General features: G+C 31.7%; 1 protein-coding gene across 1 annotated transcript in view; it reads left to right on the top strand.

Moving 5' to 3' along the window:
- The first annotated feature begins 519 nt into the window (after positions 1-519).
- Positions 520-22,390, top strand: part of LOC140436269 (uncharacterized) — a 59,749-nt gene continuing 37,878 nt past the window's right edge. The window contains exon 1 of the mRNA XM_072524970.1: positions 520-592. Coding sequence (XP_072381071.1) covers positions 572-592 — 21 coding nt within the window. The 5' untranslated portion in view covers positions 520-571. The remainder of the gene's footprint in view (positions 593-22,390) is intronic.

Below are 22,390 nucleotides of genomic sequence, written 5' to 3'. Positions count from 1 at the left end.
TTTGGGCAAAGATCATATGGTTACATGGACGCTTTGCCCGTGGTATTTAATCATAGGTTCTTATTTAAGGCTTATAAATTAACTGTAGCAATTAGTAATATGTACTTAATGTAATGATTGTATACAAAATTGTTTGTGTCAATGTCCATTGATTCAAACAAAAAAAAATAACACCCCGTATATGGAACGATTTATATGGAACGAGTACTTGTTTTTACAGTAATAAAAAATGTATTAATACGATTTTTAATTATTCCGTTAAATACTATCAAAAATACTTTCAACATTACAAAAACATCGCTATTTCTTATGATCCCGTGGAATCCAAAATTGCACTCGTACTTAATCTAACGGTTGACATTCCTTTTTTCTCATCCGCGGAATCACATCTCATCTGAAAGTGAAATTTTAACAAAATTGTCAACTGGGGAGATATCCATAAGAAAAATATTATTTTATGATATCTAATGCTATAAATAAGAGGGGGACATTAAGCATGGCTGCACTCGTTTTTCAGAAGTGAGAGTGAATTGTTTTCAATCGGGCTAGTTGTTAGACTGAGGCGGGAGAAATGGAGCTTTCGGTGTTAATGGTGAGTTTTTCTTGAGAATATTCTATTAGCGCGAGAATTTAAATAAGAGTGTGAACATAAATCAAGAAAAACAGTGTTTGTGATATGCTGATTTCAATAAATATTTTTATACTAAACGATAAAATGAATATGCGATGAAAATTTATACAAGGTGATTCTTGAAGAATCCTGTATTTATAAAATCGTCCTTTTTAAGTATTATCGACACAATTTATAGGTTTTATTTTTTACACTGTAAAACATATATTCCTGTCATTTTGATAATTCATGATAGACTTTTGATAAATGCAAAACGCATGTTTTTCACATATTTTTATATTATTTTAGTTTATTTTTTGCTGGTTTTTATATATTATCGTTTTACATATACATTTTATGCCACATTAGTCTTGTCCTCAAGTTTTCTATATTATTTTTAATACATTAATTTTTAAATATGTTTCTGATTTTATTTTTAGTCTTTTTAAGATTACACTTCTTATGTCAAAATTAATCCTACTCTAAATTTTTTTTTCTGGTATTTCCTCTAATATATTTCTCTTTCCCTGCGTTATGTGGCATGTCATATTTGTTTTATTTGAGTTTTTTTTAATCCAATCATGATAATTTTTATGAATCTTTTTAGTTGTCTTTATTATGGTCTATATTAGCCGCCAGCCAGTGTGTTAAAACTTGAAAAAATCATTATGATTATAGAAAAAGCACTTCAAACTGTATTTTAATATCTTTTAAAACCTATATTAGTTTTTTTTAAATAAGCATGGACTAATTATTAATTCTTCCTTATTTACTTTTAATTCTGATGTTTAGACTAAATTTCGTTAGTTTCCCCAAACTTCTTCTTCTTCTTCTTCGCGCGACTAGGATTACTCCTGTTTGTCTGCCTCTTATTCTGTTTCAGTGGTTGTTGACTGTACATTATCTTTCCACCCTTTTGGCGGCCTTCCAACGGGTCTTCTGCTATACGGCTTGTTGTTTTTACAGATGTTCGCTAATCTATCTGGTCCCATTCGGTTTACATGTTCGTTCCAGTTTTTTTTTTCTCGTTTTCATCCACCTGTTAATATTTTGAATTTTGCATATGTTCGGATTGGTCTTACTGTTGTCTTGTATACTTTCATTTTACTTTCCGTGGTCAGATATTTGTTTCTCCCCAAACTTATGATTAAATTAATAGTCCAGAGAAATAAGGTAAAAAAGTACCCTATTAAGGACCTTGACCCGGCCAGATATCTGACAATTTTTTTGAGTTTTATTTATGGACCTCAATAATCGAAATCTCTATGTTTCCTGCAGTGGGTTCGGTGGACGTTTTATAAGACCAAAAATGCACCATTTTAATAACTTTCATCTATCGTTAAAAAGTAAAGCATTTTAAACGCATTTGAAGGTAATTATTTGATAAAACACGTTTAAAGATTTAAAATGACGATTTTCGGATGTTGATTTACTAATTTGTTGCTAAAAAAATTGTAAAAAACTTAAGAATTCCTAATTTTCAACAAATATTAACAACTATTGTAAATATAATAATAATAATAATGTTTATTGGATCTGGATCTGGATCTTGGATAATTCGGGATATTTATTGATTTCAATGTACAAGAAAGAATTATCATTAGTAGTTTTTTTTCAGACATGTTAATTTTACATTTGTTACTCAAAAAACAAAAAAAAACATTTACTCATTACCTGTTAAAACCTACTGGTCGAACACGGGAATAGTGTGTGACGACATTTAATTATATTTGTGTAGGTGTATAATATTCTACAAACATTGATATGTGTTTAATTTTTTTTATATTCATACGAACGAATTTAACAAATCACTCTGTTGCAAATATTCTTCTTTTTTACTTTTGATCATTATTAATTATAATGATCGAAAAATGTATGCGATCAAACATACGATTTAGGGTTAATACATACCTACCTACTTTTTAAATATATATTTTACATTGCTTAGTGAATTAATAGTATTAATATATATTTTGCATATGTTGGGCAAGTGATTAAATATTTTTGGAGCAAGATACATAGCATATCTCTGTCCTTTTGATTTCTTGATATTTCCAATTGAGCATGTTGATTGGTTTTAGTGCGAGTCTTGTAGTGATGAGGTAAGATACGCAGGATATGCTTATGATTGTATATTATGTACAGTAGCAGGAAATACATATAAAGTTGCCTCGTATCCACTCCGTTAATATCACAGAATAATAAATGAGAGGAGTATCTCATTTTTTTTATTAACTATTATTTTCAATATTATTTTTTGTAATATGTCGACTTTTTTAAATAAGTTTTTGTATACCGCCCTACCCAAGAATTCCATATCTAATTCTAGACTCAACTAGTGCGTAATATAATATTCTTAAATTAAATCTATTTTAGATTTGAGAAATGTAAACTTTGGAACCAAAGCTCTCAAACACTTTCTTATTTCATCTATCTGGACATCCCATCTTAAATGAGAGTCGATTTTTATTCCAAGATATTTTATATGTTACTTGATTTAATAATTATATTTTCCTTCGTGTTATAAATTGTTATAGAAGTATAAGAGGGTACTGTTACTTTATAACTATTATAAACCATTATAATTAAACCATTTTACTAGTTTGAGCATATCTAATTTAATTGTATTCTTTAAATGTTCTCAATTGTCTGCGCTATATACAATTGCAGTGTCATCGGCAAATCTTACTATCTTCCCCTCAATATTGAGATTATATAGATCGTTGACATGGATATTGAATAGTAGTGGTCCTAATACTGTACCTTGCAGCACACCGCATCTTAAGTGAAGTTTATTGCTGTTAATATTATTTATCCTAACAATTTGTTCTCTGTTGTCCAAGTAAGATTTCAGTAAATTATGAGCAGAACCGCGTATTCCACTATTTTCTAGTGCTTCTAGTAGTTTTGGATGGCTTACAGTATCGAATGCTTTTGCCAGGTCTAAAAACACACAAGCAGTAGGTTGGCTATTGTGAATTCGATTATATATTTCATTGGTATGTTCTATTATTGCGTCATTTGTCGATCAACCTTCACGAAATCCAAACTGCGAAGACGATACGTTGTGTTTATCAAAGATATATGTTAATTTGATTTTAAGACATTTTCAAAGATTTTTATTAAAGTAGTAATTAGTGAGATTGGTCTGTAGTTTGACAAACTTAGTTTATCTCCCTTAATGTATATAGGAATTACAACTGTTTTTTTAAATTTGTCTGGACATTGACCAGTTTTAAATATTAAATTTATTAGTTCCACCAACGGTTTAATGATTTGTTTATCTATAATTCTTATTGTTTCTGCTTGAATGTTGTCAATACCGAGTAATTTTTTCTTCTTAAGTGTTTTAATAATTCCCCCAATTTCACTTAAATTTCACTATGAATCTACAACCTTAATATTGCGTTGAAAGTTGGGTCTTATAGTATTAAAAATGTGGATAAAATTTCAGATAGTTTATTGAAAAAATAACCGCCATCTAAGTGTCCTTCAAAGAAAGAGACAAATATTATTTCATTCATTTAGACATCATTTGCATACCTACTGAAATGTTGTATATAAATCACCGGTATACCAACGAGATAATTTCTTCTCGTCTTCTCTGCAAGTAGTGATTGATGAGATCAAAAGGTCGAATTACGTATAACACCGTGGCAAATTAACCAAGGCGTTAACATTCCTGGTCGTATATTTTTCATCATATTTATGATAAGTCAATATTTGTTCATTATTTCCATAAAATATTGGTTGTTTATTCTGAGTTTCCTCTTTTTCCATTTCTTTATAATCACTTGGTCCCCGGGTACATATTTTTACCTTTACTCGTTTTCTAGCTTAAAGTTGGGGATTAAGTCTTAATGACCGGAAATTCCAAATTTGATTATAGTTGAAAATAAGAATATAAATATTTTCAGTTATTCACTTCAGTTGCAAGTATTACGGTATAGTTTTGTCCGTTAGTGTTTAACTTTTAAATGGCGAATCCAACGACTATGTTTAGTCAAAGGGGAGAAGTTTTATTAATAATTAATGAATATAAATATTCAAATCCTCATGTCTCCAAAGACGGAAAACTTAGATGGCGATGCATCAAAAAGGGTGTCAACAAAAAGTGTACACAAAGGAAGGTGATGAAAATTACGTTATTCTTGAAAAAGCATCGGTGAAGCATAATGATGCTCCAGATATCCACGTTGACCGGCAAAATTTTAGTAATTCTACAAAGAGGAAAGCTGTAGAAGATATATGTGAAAGACTGAAAGGAAGGAACATTTCAGCAATTTACCGCTGACGACGAAAGACATTTCTTGAGTTCGAAGAAATATCTATGCTACAAGACGAAAATCCACACCATCATTGCCCAAGTCACAGTTTTACAAGTGATAGTGAACTTAAATTTAAAAATAAATACAGGTGAAAACTTTTTATTATCTACGAAAAAAAAATTCAGCAAATTTTTAGTTGTTTCACAAATCTTTACTTTTTGTGTAATGTAGATTCTTTGTATGTAGATGGAACTTTTCAACAGTGTTCTAAATATTTTTGTCAGATGTTTACTATACATGGCTACAAAAATGGTTTTTATGTTCCTCTAGTATTTTGTTTGTTAACAAATAAATCACAGCAATCGTACAAAACTACTTTTGATACATTAATAACAATATGTACAGATTTGAATTTAAATTTCAAACCGAAGCCAATAATTTCTGATTTTGAAATAGTAATTCAAAATGCAGCCAAGTTAGTGTGGCCCGACATTATTATTTTTTGTTGCAAACTTCATTTAACACAAAATTGGTACCGAAAAATTCAAAATTTAGGTTTGTCCTCGAAATTTAAAAATCAAACTGTTTTTGGAAAATATTTAAAATTGTTTTTCGGCATTCCTTATTTAGATCCAAATGATGTTGGTGACTTTTTTTTCTGATGGACTTTTTAATATTATGCCAGAAGATGACAGAGTTTTACAATTTTGTGATTACCTAGTTGATAATTATTTAACGGAAGATTCAACATTTCCACCTTACATGTGGGCCTCAAATTCATCATCTCTTATATTTACTACAAACGCATGTGAATCATTTCACTCGAAATTTAACGAATGTTTTTATAAATCACATCCTGACATATTTAAATTTACAGATATTTTGTTAAATTTTCAAGGAGAAGTATATGTGAAAATTAGAACTGCACATAGATTCGAAAAAAACTCGATAAAACGGCAAAAAAAAGTTGATTTTATTGATAATTTTTCGACTGTTCTAACAACCATTCAAATTTCGTCATTTTGTGTCATGTGGAACAATTTCACCCAATCATGTCAACATTAGACTGATAATTGCATTCAGTGCAATTTTCAATCCCTATGACAACACGATCGAGTTTGACAACTTCATCCAAATAAATTTCAAAATGTCATGTTTCAAGAACACCACAACAAGATTATAAATATTATGCGTGGTAATAGATCTTCTATAGTAGAGAACAGCAACGAATCTAATGTTAACTTAAATTTTAATAATTGTACTTTCACTAACTGTACTTTTAATAAATAAATGTTTCGTTATGATTTTTTTTTTCGAAAAATTATCCGCCGAATATCCCTCGGACATTGATGAATGCCTCATAATTTCATGACAAATTTCTCAAGCTCGTTGCTTGGTAACAGCACGAAGCCGAAGGCTTCGTGCTGTTACCAAGGAACGAGCTTTCGATTGTCATGAAATTATCTCGTCTGTTATCAATGTCCTAGGAATATTACTACTGAAAATAGGCAAAATGAATATTACGTTTAATCAAAACATTACTAAATTAGACTTCATTAAATCAGTTTGCAATTATTATGCAGCTAACTTTTAAAATCTTAAATATAGTGTTCACTCTTAAGTACTTATTTTAATCACTAATCAGACATTAGAATTAAGCATTGCTATTGTTTAACTGTAGTTTTTGTTATTGTATATAAGTCAATATAGATTTATATATAAACTTTATTCGATTATATTGTTATAGTTTCATTATTTAATCATTTAAAATTTTCGTTCATGCTTTGGGAATTGGGTTTCTTTTTGAATACAATAAAGTAAAATAAAAACTGCATATGTTCACAAAAATAGTATCTAAGTACCTAGGTAGCGTGGGGCAGTTCGTAGTCGCTTTTAATCCTACTATAAAACTGAACCCATTAAAAGCTAGGTAGCGTGGGGGAGTTCGTAGTCGCCCTAATTAATGGCTTTGGGTAACTTTGAATTTAAGCCTAATATTATGACGATAGATATATAAAATAGAAGATTGAATCTAAGGAAGAGGTATTTGCTCTTTAATCAGATTTTCCAATAGATACTTAATAGCAGCATCATTATTCTGCATCCGAACATCCAATGATTGATATCGTCAGTGTTACCATTAGAATCGCAGAGTTCTGTTTCACTTAAATTAAATCTATGAAGATAGGCTTTCACAGTAGCATGATTAACAAAGTATCTAACAAACATTGAATACTCTTCTTGGGATGACTTCTTGCAGCAAAAGGCGCAGTAGGTAAAGCAGGGTGAATTCTTGTATATAGGTTGTTACTTCTGTTATAGAAAGCATTCCATTTAATTTTCCAGTTTTCTTTTAATTCTTGTTTACGCAGCGAAACTAAATCACTTCTATTGAGCCAACTAATTTCTAATCCTTTTTAAGCCGCTTCTTTAGCAAAATAATGTCCCTTTACCCAAATGAAAGAGACTGAATTATTTCTTTTAAGTAACTTTAGTTGATTTTCTAAAATTTTGACGATAATACTGTTTTTGTTTATATGCTTATCCGAATTATCTAAAGCAGACAACGCAGATTTTGTATCTGACAGGATTACTATTTGTTGATCAGACATTTTCTTCTTAATAGTTCATTCCAGAGCTTGATATATTGCAAACAGTTCTGCGGAATAAACGGAACATCGTTGTTTTAATTTAAACATAATATGTTTTTGATTGTTTTGGATATATACCGCACAACCAACTCTTAAAATAGATTTTGACCTATCTGTGGAATTCCTATATAGCTTATTAAATTTGGCAAGTTGTTCCTGAAGTTGAATGGCGTTGTTATCATCAAAAGTAGGAAAATAAACTTTGGTTTGCGAATAAAGAATATTGAAATTAAATTGGAAGAAATAAGTTTCAGCTAGGATTTCTAAATATGAAGAAACATTAGGAAAGGTTATAGCTAAAGTTGAAGAATTTTTGTTATGCCACCATTTGTCAACTAAGTTAGACACAGATCTGTTGGATATTTTTGTAATAGGTAGGTTTGGCATTTAAGTATAAACTTTTCAGCTAAAATAAGACGTCTTAAATGTAAGGGAAGTTTTATACATTCGGCTAATAGATTTTTAGTAGGTGCAGATTTAATATAATATCTATAACGTTGTATTATTCTATCGTTTAATTTAATTTAATTTCCAATAGATTTTCACTGTTTGAAAACTATTTGGCTGTAGTAATTCGTTTTACAATCTTGTGTGAGAATAATAATATATTAAAATATGAAAGAAATAATTAGAAAAAGAAAATATTAGTTTATTTAAATGAAATACTACAAATATTAGACCAGTGAAACGAGACTTCATCAAGATAGTTGCTGTAAGTACTTGGGCGCATCCACCAAAATAGTTGTCAACTTTTGTGTTTGCAACTGTTTACAATTTTTTTAAAAATCTCCAACTTTTACACCAAAGATATGCTGGTAGCTGCGGTATTTATTATTTTAAGCAAAATGAAACGGAAGTTAAATATTGGTAAGACCAAAAGTCAGAGAAAAAAATCTACACGGAGGGATAGAGCTAATAAGTAGTTTGAGAAAATTACTTAGTTTACTATAAATTTGTCCGATGCATGATTGTTTACTTTGACTCTGTTTTCTGTATTCTCTAAAGTAAGATGTATCATGTTATGCAACTTTCTGCTACTTCCATTTCCTCAAGGGTCTCTTTTAATTCCTTCCTCTTTAATCTGTCGTATGCTTGCTGGAGGTCGATGAATAGCGCTATCGTTGGTAAGTTGTGTTCATAGCTTTCTACTTATAATTCTCTGATTACAAATACTTGGTCCGTTGTGCTTCTCCCTCGTCTAAATCCGCATTGGTATTCGCCTATTATATTTTCAACTTCTTTTTCTAGCTTATCTTTTATGGATTTTGATAGGATTTTATATACGGTATTTAGTAACGCTACTTCTCTGTAATTACTGCATTCTGTTTTGTCTCATTTGTTGTGTAATGGGCAAATAATTGCTTCCTTCCAATCTTCTGGTATTCGTTCTTTTATCCATATCTCCTTTATGATCTTATGTTATGTTGTCGCTTTCAGGGCATTTGTTGTTTTTCAGATTTTCTATGATTTCTTCGATTTGTTCATTGCTGGGTGAATTATCTTCTATGTCTTCTAAGTGTTCGATTCTTGCTTTTGCTTCCATACATTCTCTTTGGTTTGGCTTATTATTGCCATTTAGTAATTCATCAAAGTACTCTTTCCATCTTACGATTATTTCTGCTTCACCGCTTATATTATTTCCTGCTTTGTTTTTAACGAATATGAGTTTTTGTTGGAAACCTCTTTTTTCATTTCTAGCACCTTGATATAGGTTTTTTATTTCTTTACTTCTCTTCTATTTCTTTTAGCTTATTTTCTATGTGTTTTCACTTCTTTTCTCTCAGCACCCTCTTTACTTTTTGTCTTGGCTCCATATATCTATTCTTTGTCTCTGTTGTTTCTTTCCTGATCATTTCCATCCTTAATGATTTTACCCGGAGATTCATACACTTTATTAATGTATTTATTTACAATTTCAAAGCAGTTTATTTTAACAATCGTGCTACAAGTTTGTCCTTCAATATGTAAAGCTATTTACATATATAACTTTACATTTACATATAACAAAAAATTAAAAATGCAAAAAACAAAGAAAACAAACTAAAAACAAAAATAAGAACTTACTTTAAAAATATCTATTGGTTAAGGATATTAAAAATGTAAAACAAAATTTACAAAGTAAGTACAGAAATTCACGATTTCAAATAACAAAAATTGGTTAGGCGAATGTATCCAGTAGTCCACTCATAAACACAATATATATTTTGCCTATTTCCGTGCTATATATTTCGGATAGAAATTTTTCTTCAAGAAATTGAATTTTTGTGTCTAAGCTTGGAAACAACACTTCCCAAATAAATACGGTTTTTTACTAAGTGTGTGGCATTTTCTCATACATATATGTTTAATGTTGAAATCATTTAGATATAACTTATAATTAGTAATCGGTTTCGGACGTGGGAAGATTCCATCTCGAGACAAGAAATAAAAAATGACAACTGGAAAGTGCAAATAGCTATGTTGAAAGGACCACTATATTAAAATACTCGTAATATGTAACGAATGTACTCATAACTACGTTTAACAATTTAGACGATCAACTTTCGATCTTATTAGACAGTTCCCGTAGTTATAATTAAGTACTTTTTATCGGGTCTTGCTCACGCATCACTCGTTTCACTGGTTAATTAAAAGAAAAAAAATACAAGCTTCATGTTTATAGAGTGTAAAATATGTGACAAATATGTTGAGAGAAATTAAAAGAAAATGGAATGAGTTGGGCTTAGTTAACTAATGGCACATTTCGATGAATAAAAGTATTGTCGAGTTCGTAGAAGTCATCATTTGCGTGCGATTTGTAATTATATGATTGGTATGCTACGATCGAGTAACGTTCTATAAAATATTCAGGTGCTCCTCTATCTTTTCTCCTTGGTGAGAATTTAGTAGCGTCATGTAATTCGTTTGACTATTTCTGTCTAATTATTTCTCTACTGTGCGTCTTGTTTTGCTCCGGAGAATGAGTAGCCAGTCATGTCCTTTATTTGGTTTATCATGCTGGAGATCTTTCTCTGGATCTTTTGTCTGCGACGCTGCCTTCGACTATCATTCGTTCCCTACCTCCCGTCCTTCTAGGTATTTGTCCAAAATATATTGGTTTATTTTGGTCGATAGTTGTGGTAAGTCTAGTTTTTATGTTAAGATATTCTAGTAGGTATTGAATTATTTGTGTGATGTACGGTCCATGGCATGAGCAACATTCTACGGTAGACCCACATTTCAAATGCCATTATACGCTTTGAATCGGCTTTTTTTATTGTCCAAGTTTCTGAAGCATTGGTGGCGATAGGAAATATCAATGCTCGAACAAGGCGTAATTTTGTGTTTTTTGTGATGTCAGTGTTCTTCCAAATTTTTGTGAGTTTGGCTATTCCCGATCTGGCTATTGTGATGCGTGGACGGATCTCGTCTTCGCATCCTCCACTAAGTAATTAAATTGCCTGACCACTTCGTAACCTGCCATGATTCTTACATCTGTTTGGTTGTTTCTATCGATGATCATTACTATGAATTTTTGTATATCTATTTTCAAGCCATATTCCTCATTCACCGTGACCAACTTATTGATAATTGTTCCAATTCTTTTGCTGAATACGCCAATTTAACAGTCTCATCAGCATATCTAAGGTTTTTGATTTTTCTTCCTCCTGTTGTTGCTCCACCTTGCCGTTCCCCAAAAACTTGACACATAATGTGTTCACTGTATATACTAAGTAGAATGGTAGATATTACACATCTCTACCGAATTCCAGATTTCAATTCGAAGTTTATGAAACCAAATGAGTCGCTCAGAAGCATAATGGCCTAAGTGTTAAATTGATGTTTTGAGATATCGGCAAATAAAGAATTAAGCTAAAAATAAAACTAGTTTTTTTTATTAACCAGTAATATTTTATTCACTTACACAAACATTCCTGGAACCTTATACATTATATGAGTCGAATGAGCAAAAAATTAACAAAAACAATCTTTTCTTCTACAAAAAAGTCTCAAAAAATGGTCGCAAATTATGGTTGCAAATTATTAACACTTATCTATCGACGCATGCTTTAAAAACTCACAAGTAACACAAGAAAGATTATAGTTTTATAGATTACCAACTTAGATATTGCAAACAGATGTAACATTCCCACCTTTATAAACGGAATTAGAAAAGAGAATCTTAATATAACCCTTACTAGTTCGTTGATTTTAAGTGAATTATACAATTGGCATTTCTCGAATGAAGTCTCAATGTCAGACCATCAACACATACAGTCCTTGCTCAATTTAATAGACTCACCATAAAAATTTCGGTTTTTTTTTATTTCAATCGTACTGAAAGTATATTCACTTGGATACTATGGTATAAGTAAGTATGTTTGCACTAGTAAATATATATATTTAGGAATTCTACAGTATTCACTGCCTTGCCTCGCTCAACCGTTTCCACCTCTCTCTGTTGTCCCATTCTCCATCGTTTAGGCCTCTCTTACTCATGGCGTCGTCTACTTCGTTCCTCCAGGATTTTCGGGGTGGTCCTCTTTTCGTCCTCTTTTCCTCCTTCCTATGGGGCTCCATTCGGTTATTCTCTTTATACATCTGCTGTCGCTAGTTCTTCTTACATGTCCATACCACTTTAGTCTTTTTTGTTCTATATATGTTAGTATGTCTGTTTCTATTCATGTTCTTTGCTTTATTTCGTCATTACTTCTTCTATCCATTCTTGTTACTCTGCAGCATCCATCTCTGTTGCTACTATCTTACTGCTGTTTTTCTTGTTTATGATCCAATTTTCAGCCCCATATGTCATAATACTTCGCACTAATGTTTTATAAATCTGTGTTTTTGTCTTCATATTTAGGTGTCTATCCCACCATACTGAGTTAAGTTGTCGGATTGCTGTTCTTGTTTGTCCTAATCTTTGTGTAATTTCTTCTTCCGTTGTTGCCTTTTTCGTGATCATAAACCCCAAGTATTTGAATTTATCCTTTCCTTTGATTGTTACGTTGTCATCAATCTGTAGATCTTCTATGTCTTCTAAACTTGTAGATAGGTACTCTGTTTTCGCGAGGTTAATATCTAGGCCAGCCTTGGTATATTCTTCTTGTAGTTTCTTCATCATGTAGCTGAGGTCGTTTTGGTCTTGTGCAATCACTACTTGGTCGTCTGCAAAGCTTAACGTATATAGGTATTCGTTCCGTACCGGTACTCCCATGCCTTCGCATTTTCCTTTTCCATGTAGTCAAGGCTTTCTCTAAGTATATTTTGAATAGGGTTGGAGATGTGGAACAACCCTACAGGAGTGCTTTTGTTGTGATGAAGTCTCCTATGATTCTTGTTCTCATTTTAATGGACACTTTATTTTCTTTATACAGACCTTTTGTAGCTTCCATGAGTTCTGTGTGTATTTCTAATTTCTACATTGCCTCACATAGTTCTGACCTTTCTGAGGTCCACAGATGCCTAATGTATATCTCTATTTTTTGCTTTTTTCCCGATATTGCCTTTTATCGCTTGCTCTATATTTTCTCGCAGTATCTTCCCATATAATCTTCCAATTGATGATATTACGCTTATTCCTCTGTAGTTTTCGCATCGTTTTCTATCTCCTTTCTTAAATATAGATGTCATATATGCCTCCGTCCATTCCTTTGGGAGCTGTTCTCCATTTATGGCTTTCTGAAATATCCATTGTATCATCCGGTGTAATTTTTTGATCCGTATTTTATAAGCTCAGGTGAGATGCCTCCAGGTCCCGGTACTTTCTTATTTTTGATTGCTTTTATGGTCGTTCTCACTTCCCTATCTGTTATTTCTATTTCTTGTTGTGGGGATCTGCTTCGTCTTCGCCTGTTTTCTTTTCCAATGAATTGTGGTCTTTGTTGTGTTCCTAACAGTTCCTTGTAATAGTCCTTCCATTCTTTGTCCCGTATATTTCCCAATTTAATTTTTTCTTTTGAGTTTTGTTTAAATCCTCTCAGTACTTTCCATGACTCCGAAGTCCTTGTACCTCCTATGTATGTTTCAATATTTAAACAGGTTCTTTTCCATTCTTCATTCTTTTGTTGTGTTATTTATTTTTTTCTTTCTCTATCTTTTTCTCTATATTCTTTATAAACTTCATCGTTGTTTGTAGTCAGACATTTTCTGTATAGTTGCTTTTTTTCTTCAATTATTCTTTTTGTTGGTTCATTTATTTCATAGTAGAGCTGTTTCTTTGTTATATGTTCTTTTTCTCCAAGGGCTTCGAATGCTGCTTGTTTTATACTCGCCTTTATATGCTCGTATATTTCTTCGATGTTGCCGTATCTAAATTCTATTAAATTTTGGTCTAGACGTTGTTGGTATAGTTCTTTTATTGATTGTTCTTGGGGTAGTTCTATATTGTATTGTTTTTCTCTTATAGTGTTCAACGGTTCTTCTGTAGAGGGGGTCTTGTTATGTTTCCAATTAATGCCCATTTTTGCTGTCAGTAGTTTATGGTTAGTTCCACATTCTACTCCTCTTCTGACTCGCACATCTTTGATCTTTATTGTGATATCTTGTTTGATTATTATGTAGTCTATTATCGATAGTCACTAGTAAGTATTGACATTATTACATAATAGTGTTACTTTTGATTTTCGTTAATTCTTAATCATAAAACGATAAGACGATTAATCTTGGATTGAAATTTTTAGATGGGTAAATCTAAAGATCTTTGTGTTGAGAAAATCTCGTCCATTACTGCCCATTAGAACATACAGCACTTAGTCAGAGAGAGATAGCACAAAAATGTGATGTATCCCAGTCGTCAGTGAGAAGATTGAGCCAAAAACTCAAAGAGAAGCGACCTGTGACGTCTTTCGGAAGGGCTGTTGTGGCAAAAAACCTTCAGTAGCCCCCAGGGCGTAACGAATTTTAAAAAATTTAGCTGTAACACACAGAAGGGCCACCCATCGAGATTTAAGAAATAAGTTGGTAGAAGTAGGATGCTCAGTATCGGTGGCCACCGTACGCCGAAATTTGTATGACATGGGCTTCAAATGTTGCAGGCCTGTTAAGAAGCCAAAACTAACACCATAAATGCTCAAAAATGCTTAGCTTGGATCCGTAAAAACTGGTCTATTGATGATTGGCGTAAGGAAATTAAAATCATTTTATTTTCATACTTTATAATTGTTATTTACATTCACCGGTTTGCCTCAGCGATAAAGCCACATTTCAAATTAAGGATGACAATGCCCAGTTTGTCCGAAGACGTCCAGGGGAAAAATATGTAAAAAGGGTTGTGTAAATGTAACACCTAGTACAGTAGACTCCCTCTATAATGAGAACTAAAATGGCAGACTAATTACCTCGTTATAAGCCGATCTCGTTATATCAGACAACAATAATACTGTGCATACATATGAATATGTAGTTTTCTAAAACATTAACTTTCTATAGTGAAGCCATTCGGAGCAATATAAGATGCTAAATATTGTTTGAATGGCGTTTTTAAAAAAAAGTTATTTGCTTTTATTGTCAATGAAATACATTAAAACAAAAAAGAGATGTTTACTTTTATTGTCAATGATATAAATGTCAATGTTAAAAAAAATCTGTACTTACATTTTTTTCCAACTACATAATGTATAAAGCGTATTTTCAAGGATACATAAACTATTGCTTCTGCAATTGAAAGAAGTCTGTCATTTTTACTGCTTTAAATTTTCCAGTATCATGCTATCTATAATATTTTCTAAATATGTGAAAAAGTTTCTTACAATGTTTAAAGCACTTTCCACATCTTGTCTATTAGGACCTTCTTATTATTAGGTGCGAATGGTCAAACCCTTACACTGACGCTTGGGAATCATAAATTGTAAATTTCCGACAACACAATATCGATCGATAGATTAAACAGAAGAAGTTTATTGCGGGCGGCAGTTAAAAAAGGTATTTATTTATAGCCACGGCCAGACCAAAAACGTAAAAAACACGTTTTTCGATCCTATTTTCTCTCGTTATAACCAAATTTGCGTCGCTATAGAGGATTATAGTTCAATAGAAATTTCACGGGACATCTAATGTACCTCGTTATAGGGAGTATACTGTATTTATAATAGTTTACATTTTCATGGTGAGTTTCTGTTGTACGTTAATTATACAATTTTTATCTTTCTAATTTAGTTGCTGTTATCACACTGATTCTAAAACACTTTCTCATAAACTTTAAAAAATATTATTTTCGAATCCTAATATTTAACTTTATATAAATTCTCTAGAAGTTTTGGATACAGTAGAAAGAAATATAAAAAAGTAACGATTTTAGTAATTATCGATTTTTATTGCTACTAGCAAATTAGCAAGATAATGATTAAAAAACTAATAATAATAAAGATGATTGTGTTGTGAAGTGTTGATTTTAATAATCCTATTAGTTTTACTACACCTTTTTTATGTGACGTTTGTACGAATATATCCGGTAAATTTTATTATATCGTCATTAATAAGTTTACAACACAACTAATCCAGCTGGACGGATGCGGATTCCGAAACAGTAATAAACCATCTGAGACTTACCGGATATAGATAATATCCGGTAAAATTAAAGGAAAAGTGGTTTACAAGACGTTTGGTTTGTATCAACCAATATATCTGAAGATTAAAATTATTGATACAACTTATTTATTTAAATCAGGTAATTTAGAAAAAATAGGAAGTTTTTCACTTCACATAAAAACGAGAATACCTACGGTTTCGTTTCTAATTTCATTACTCGTTCCGATTTTTAAAAATTATATAAACGTAGCGAGTCTTAAAATGAAATGATTTTATAACAAACTAGAATGTGGCCCGATTCTAATGCATCAGGAATCTAGAACGTATAATTTTCTACTAAAATGCTTTTGTTTTGTCACACCAAAAATATTCTATGCAGATTTATTTTGATGTTATGGATGTTATTTAAGACGCATGAAACGGTACACTACAAATAAGCTATAACAAACTTAATAATATATAGTTCGCTTCTTAATAACAGACTTCGGTCTAACAGTAGTCATCGTTTCTCCACAGGTGGTAACAACTAAAAACTAATTGATTTTTTCTATCCTTATATATTTGGTATTTCCTACTCTTTCATTTGCTATGTTAGGATTCGATCAGTTGTTTATTTGTACTCAGCTAGAGGCCTTCTTTATGTCAATAAATCAAAATTTGTATTTAAGTAAACCTATTTTTATCGATAGTGTTCAATAATATCTCGTATGTCGCTATACGTGCATTAATAACGAAGATGCTGTGTAGTACCCTTTTAAAAGTCACCTTGTTTGATTTTTCTATCTCAACATAATCCTTATTCCCTCTCCTTTCATTTAAAGTATCACACGCTATAATCGGACTTTTAACAACGGAGATATGATATGATACCGGCGCTGGGGTTTTCGTTACGGACAGACAGACAGAATAAGCAAATTATATTTATTGATACTGTCATGTTCTATCTCGTGTGTCGCTATACGTTTCTTAATAACCACGATAAGATGTGGCGCCCTTTTGAGAGTCAGCTTGTTTGTTTTTTTATCTTAATATAATCCTTTATGATATATGTAACGCTGGCTCTGAGGTTTATGTTAAGGATAGATAGACAGACAGACTAAACGAATTATATAAATTAATACATTCATGTGATATCTGGTATTCCGCTATACGTTCATTAATAACGAAGATAATGTGTAGTGCCCCTTTGGTAGTCGTATTCTTTGTTTTTTTCTATCGTAATATAATCCTTATCTCTTCCCCTTTCATATAACGCATTACACAGTCCGATTCGACCAATAACAACGGAAATATCATGTATTAAGCAAATTATAATAATATCGATGCACAAAACACTTTATCATACAGCCAATATATTTAAAACCCTATCTCCAAATGGTCCTCAATTTTTCATTATTTCAAATATTGTTCTGAAGCTATTTTCTTGTGGCATGTTAAAGTAATTACTATTTAAATGAGAATAAGCCACAATTAAAGGTTAAAGTACGTGTATTGACGTTTCAATTTCGACTTCGGAAATCGTTCTTAAAATACAAACATTAGTAAATTGATGTTATATTTTACTAATTTGGGCTGGTCATGTCCGTAGACTCCCTAATAACCGCCTTGTTAAGTTATTATGGAAGGAAGCCCTCACAGGAAAAAGGCCCTTAGGACGTCCACGAATGCGATGGAGAGACAATATATGGTCAGATCTAAGAACCCACTGACCCAACTATTATGAACGACCGTTCAAGATGGAAGCAAGTTGTGCAGTCAGCCACAACCCACCCCGGTTTGTAGTGCTACGAGAAGAAGAAGAAGAAACAAATGCAGCAACCTTACTTTATAAAAAATATATGTTGGATAACCTGCAAAATCGTTATGAAGCTTGATTATGCAGCAATGGTACAGATTTGAAGACGTAAATTATGTAAATTGTGAGCACTTTTATAACCAAAGTCGTTTTGCCAAGTTACTATTATTTTTAACTTATAAACAATTAGAATAACTTTTAAATTATTACTTGTGTAGTCCAGTCGCCAGGTCGCCAGAGATTTGACATCTAAATGAATTTTGCTAAGAACGTCAATTATGGGACCCCCCCAGTTTTTTTGCCCCCCCAGGCTTCCCATCTATACACCGTAGAAAAAAATGTAGTTGAGATAATTTTAAAATTTAAAAATGATTTTTTTATATTCTATTTAATTTCTAAGACTTAAAAGGAGTAAAGTTAAATAAAATTATTTAACCTTTCACTATATTCACGGTAATAGATTTAAAACATAAATATTGTTAGGACATGGTCATTAATTAACGCTTTAAAAAATTACTCATTCGATTTAAACCAGCCTCTAGCCATACTTAATAGAACCATTTACAAGAGGTAATCTAATTGACAGCATACTGATGAATTAAATAAAAAATGCGTTACGTTTACTTCCGGATGTTGACAATATAATAAATTTGGATTGCCACAAGTAAACATTGACATCAATAATTAATATGATGTGAGTTTTGAAATCAGGGCCCTGATTCTATTTCATTTCGATGTCGAAATTTAAAAGCGACTACGCCATGACAGTCGCAATCGCTAACGATTCTCATTCATTTCGATTGTAGTTAAAACTGGGGATATTTACTTTATCATTTTGACACTGCTGAAAATTTGGGTTGGCCCTGTTGTTTATTGGCTGCACTACGCTTGTTGAATGTTTGTTTTGTTTACGTTACGTGAACGTCTTTTTTTTCTTGTTTGAGTTGTTAAATCATAAATAGTGGCCATTCTCAATTATATTTTGAATTGAAAGAAAAGATGACAAGAAAAAAAAAAGGCGATGTGGGAGATCCTTAAGTTATAACCACTAAGATTTGACTTAGTGGTTATATTCTAATATATTTTTAAATTTACTGCAGCTTAGTAATACTAACCCTAAACATTTTGGGTATCCTAGAGGCATAAACATCTTCTTCCAAATATGGTTCTAATACCGTTATTAAATAATTTGCAGCTTGTTTATTAAGCCGGAATTGCTGCCTAAATTGAGCATCACTTAGTGAAAAAGAATTTTGGGTATCCCGTAACATTCTTCTTATCCTCCGTTATGAGCGTCGGATATCTATCCTCTCTAATTCCTCCAAAACTAGCAAATGTCCGTAAAACACAGCCATATTAATACTTTTTGCCTCAGTTTTCCTTGCAAGGATCAAAACACCGCCTACCTAAACTGAACCTAAGTTCACTTCTCCCAGTCCAGTCAGTCATGTCAGATTAATTTCGACTCGAAATTAAATTTCAACCACTTTCTTGAAGTTGAAATTAATTTCGATAAATCGAAATTTAGTGACGTCGTTTGGTTAGTTCAGCTGAAATCCACAAGGTTCGCAAAGTCGCATTTCGACGTCGCCATATTAATTTCGACATGTTTCGAGTCGAAATCTCAATTAGAATCAGGGCCCAGTCGAGAAATTTGGATCGACGATGGTTAAAGATAAAGATTTTCCTTGACATTCATATTTTTATCATTTGTAGCGAATTTGTTTTAATTAATATTCGAAATTTCGTTATTTTAATGTTTGATTAAGATGCGATTCGTTACGATTGGCAAAATTTAAAAGTCATCAATGTCAACCAAATAATAAGCATCAGTTTAAATTTTTATGACACTTCTCGTTTTAAAACAATTTCATTTTTTAAACATCTAATTTGGTTTATATAATAATTAAATTTACTATCAAATGATATGTACTTATATTTTATTATTAATTTAATATTTCGTCTGAATTTGACAGGTCTGTCAAAAGCAAATGATTTATGCTTTGTTAACACGTTAGCAGGTAGCGTTAGAAGCAGACATAATAATTTAGTGAACTTGTTTAAATTATAAAAAATAAATAAATAATAAAAATACTTTATTCAATTTTAAAAATATTATTTACATTTTAAACAGTTTCAAAACCTTTGTAATTTATACAGTAGATATCCCAACAACTAATTTATTTGATCTGCCTACTGCGATAATAGCAATTAACTGTGAAATGGAAATTGAAACGTCTAAACAAGCGTATTTTCAATTAAAATAGTAGCTATTTCTCATTAAGGATAGTAAATAAAAAATAATTAAAATAATTGCATTGGTTATGACTTTCCGTTAATTTAATTTTGAATTATCGTCAAATTTTAAAATCAGGAAGTAACAAATAAGTCTTAAAATAAAACCATTAAAAAATAAAACCCATTTCTGACAACAAAACTTCCTAACGGATTTGTAATATAAAAGTAATTGAGCTTTCTCTTGATATAAATAACTTTAATGACACTTGTTTTTATTTATATTTGAATACTTATGTTTGTCAAGTAAAAAATAATATACTTACTGGTTGTAAATGATATTTTATTTTTGTCATACTCACACAGCCAGAAACTAATTTTATAAAATGGATTTTACACAGTGATTACACTCTTTTTGGGCAGGGCATTATAATAAACAACACAAGGTGGATCCGTAGACGTATATATAACATAAACTGAGCATCCCAGCAAGGAGCAGTGACGACAAAAAGAGACGGTGCTATACTTACTTGATGCAAAATAGAGACACAACTAACAAAGAAAACAAAGATGGTGCCGTCACTTAGCTCTACAGATTATTCGGTTTATGTTAATATATACGTCTATGGGTGGATCTTGGATATATTACGTATACACTTTCCCTTTTTTTTTCCTCACTTAGATTTTATCATTTCAGTGGTCGTTGTCCTTTACTCTTCTTCACCACTTATTTCTGTCCATCGTATCTTCTTCATTTAAACATTTCTCTATCACATCCTCTGCCACACGGTCCTTCCATGTTGTCTTCGGGTTTCCTCTATCTTTATTTTCCTCTATTTTCAATAGCTATATCCTTCGTCCCAGATAGTTCTCATTTCATTCTTCTTTTTTAAGACTGTAGTCACCCCGGCTCTTTCCCTAATCACGCCGTACCTGATCTTGTTCCTTCTAATTTTACCCAACATCCACCCTAACATTTTCATTTCAGCCATCTCCATCTTCTTTTCCCAAACTCCCTTTACAGGCTACACTTTACCACCATACAGTAACGCAGACCTCACCACACTCTTGTATATCTTTCCTCACTCTTCCCTGCTCATTAGCTTCCGGTTAAACCAAACAGCCTGTATTTTGTGAGCAATTTCGCGATCTAGTGTCTCATTTAATGTCATGTAGGGGCCACGCTTTTTAAATTCTTCTACTCGTCCTAGTTTTTCCCGAAGCAATTTGATGTCTCCAATCAGTCCCATTTCTCCCAACCAAATACACTCTGTTTTCGACCTGGTACATTGTTACAGATAAACTAATCAATTTATAAAGTCGAGCACAGATTAAAATGGTGGAAACAGCATCTTTTGCAGTTTCACACATTAAAAACACTTTTTCGTTTCTTCTTTTCTCACTTTCCACATTAAAAAAGAAAACTTATTCTCAAAAATAAGCACAATATATAGATATTTTAATCAACGAAAATTTAATTTCAATTACGATTCCAAATGTTCCACATGTTTTCCTCGCCATTTAATATCGATGTGGATACACTTCCAGAAGACTCTCAAATGGAAGTGACTGACATGCAGAATAATGCCGATTTATTTATGTTTCTCAGTAAATATCGAAAATTTTTATAAATCTTATGTGAGCCTTGCGAAATTTCCGCTTTTGACGAAAAATGCGAACCAAATCATGTCTCTGTTCGGAAGTACGTATATTTGCGAACAAATATTTTCAGCCATATTAAAATATAAAAAAAAACAAAAAAAAAATAAAAGTTTAAAAGTGCTGAAGAGATGTCAAGCTCTAGGTAAGAAGTATATTGTTAACCTTGCAGATCGAAATCGAAAAAGTGGTAACAGATAAAGATAAGATAATTAAGGTAGTTGAAGAATTTTACACAGAATTATATAGAGAAAGGGGTAAGAAAGACAGCACCAAGTTGAGAAAAGTCCAGAATGTGGGTTCAGAGGATAACAGAAATAACAATCAAAGAAGTCTCAAAGTCATTAAATCGAATGAAAAACAATAAAGCAGCTGGTGATGACCAAATCGTTATTGAGGCAGTTAAAGCAGGAGGAAAGACAGTATTGAAAGCATTGACACAATTATATAACTTATCTTTCAAAAGAGGTTACACCACCTCAGTGGAATAAAGCTGTTGTAGTAGTCATGCACAAAAAGGGAGATATAACAGAGCTAAAGAACTATAGAGCTATTAGCTTGTTATCTCACGTTTATAAGTTGTTTATGAAGATAATAACTAATAGGTTGATATCAAAACTAGACTTATATCAACCTTGCGAGCAAGCAGGATTTAGAGCTGGAT

This window comes from Diabrotica undecimpunctata, chromosome 3 (genome assembly GCF_040954645.1).
Source record: "Diabrotica undecimpunctata isolate CICGRU chromosome 3, icDiaUnde3, whole genome shotgun sequence".
NCBI classification, from domain to species: Eukaryota; Metazoa; Arthropoda; class Insecta; order Coleoptera; family Chrysomelidae; genus Diabrotica; species Diabrotica undecimpunctata.
Note: the sequence above shows the minus strand (reverse complement) of the source record. Positions and strands in the feature narration are given on the sequence as shown.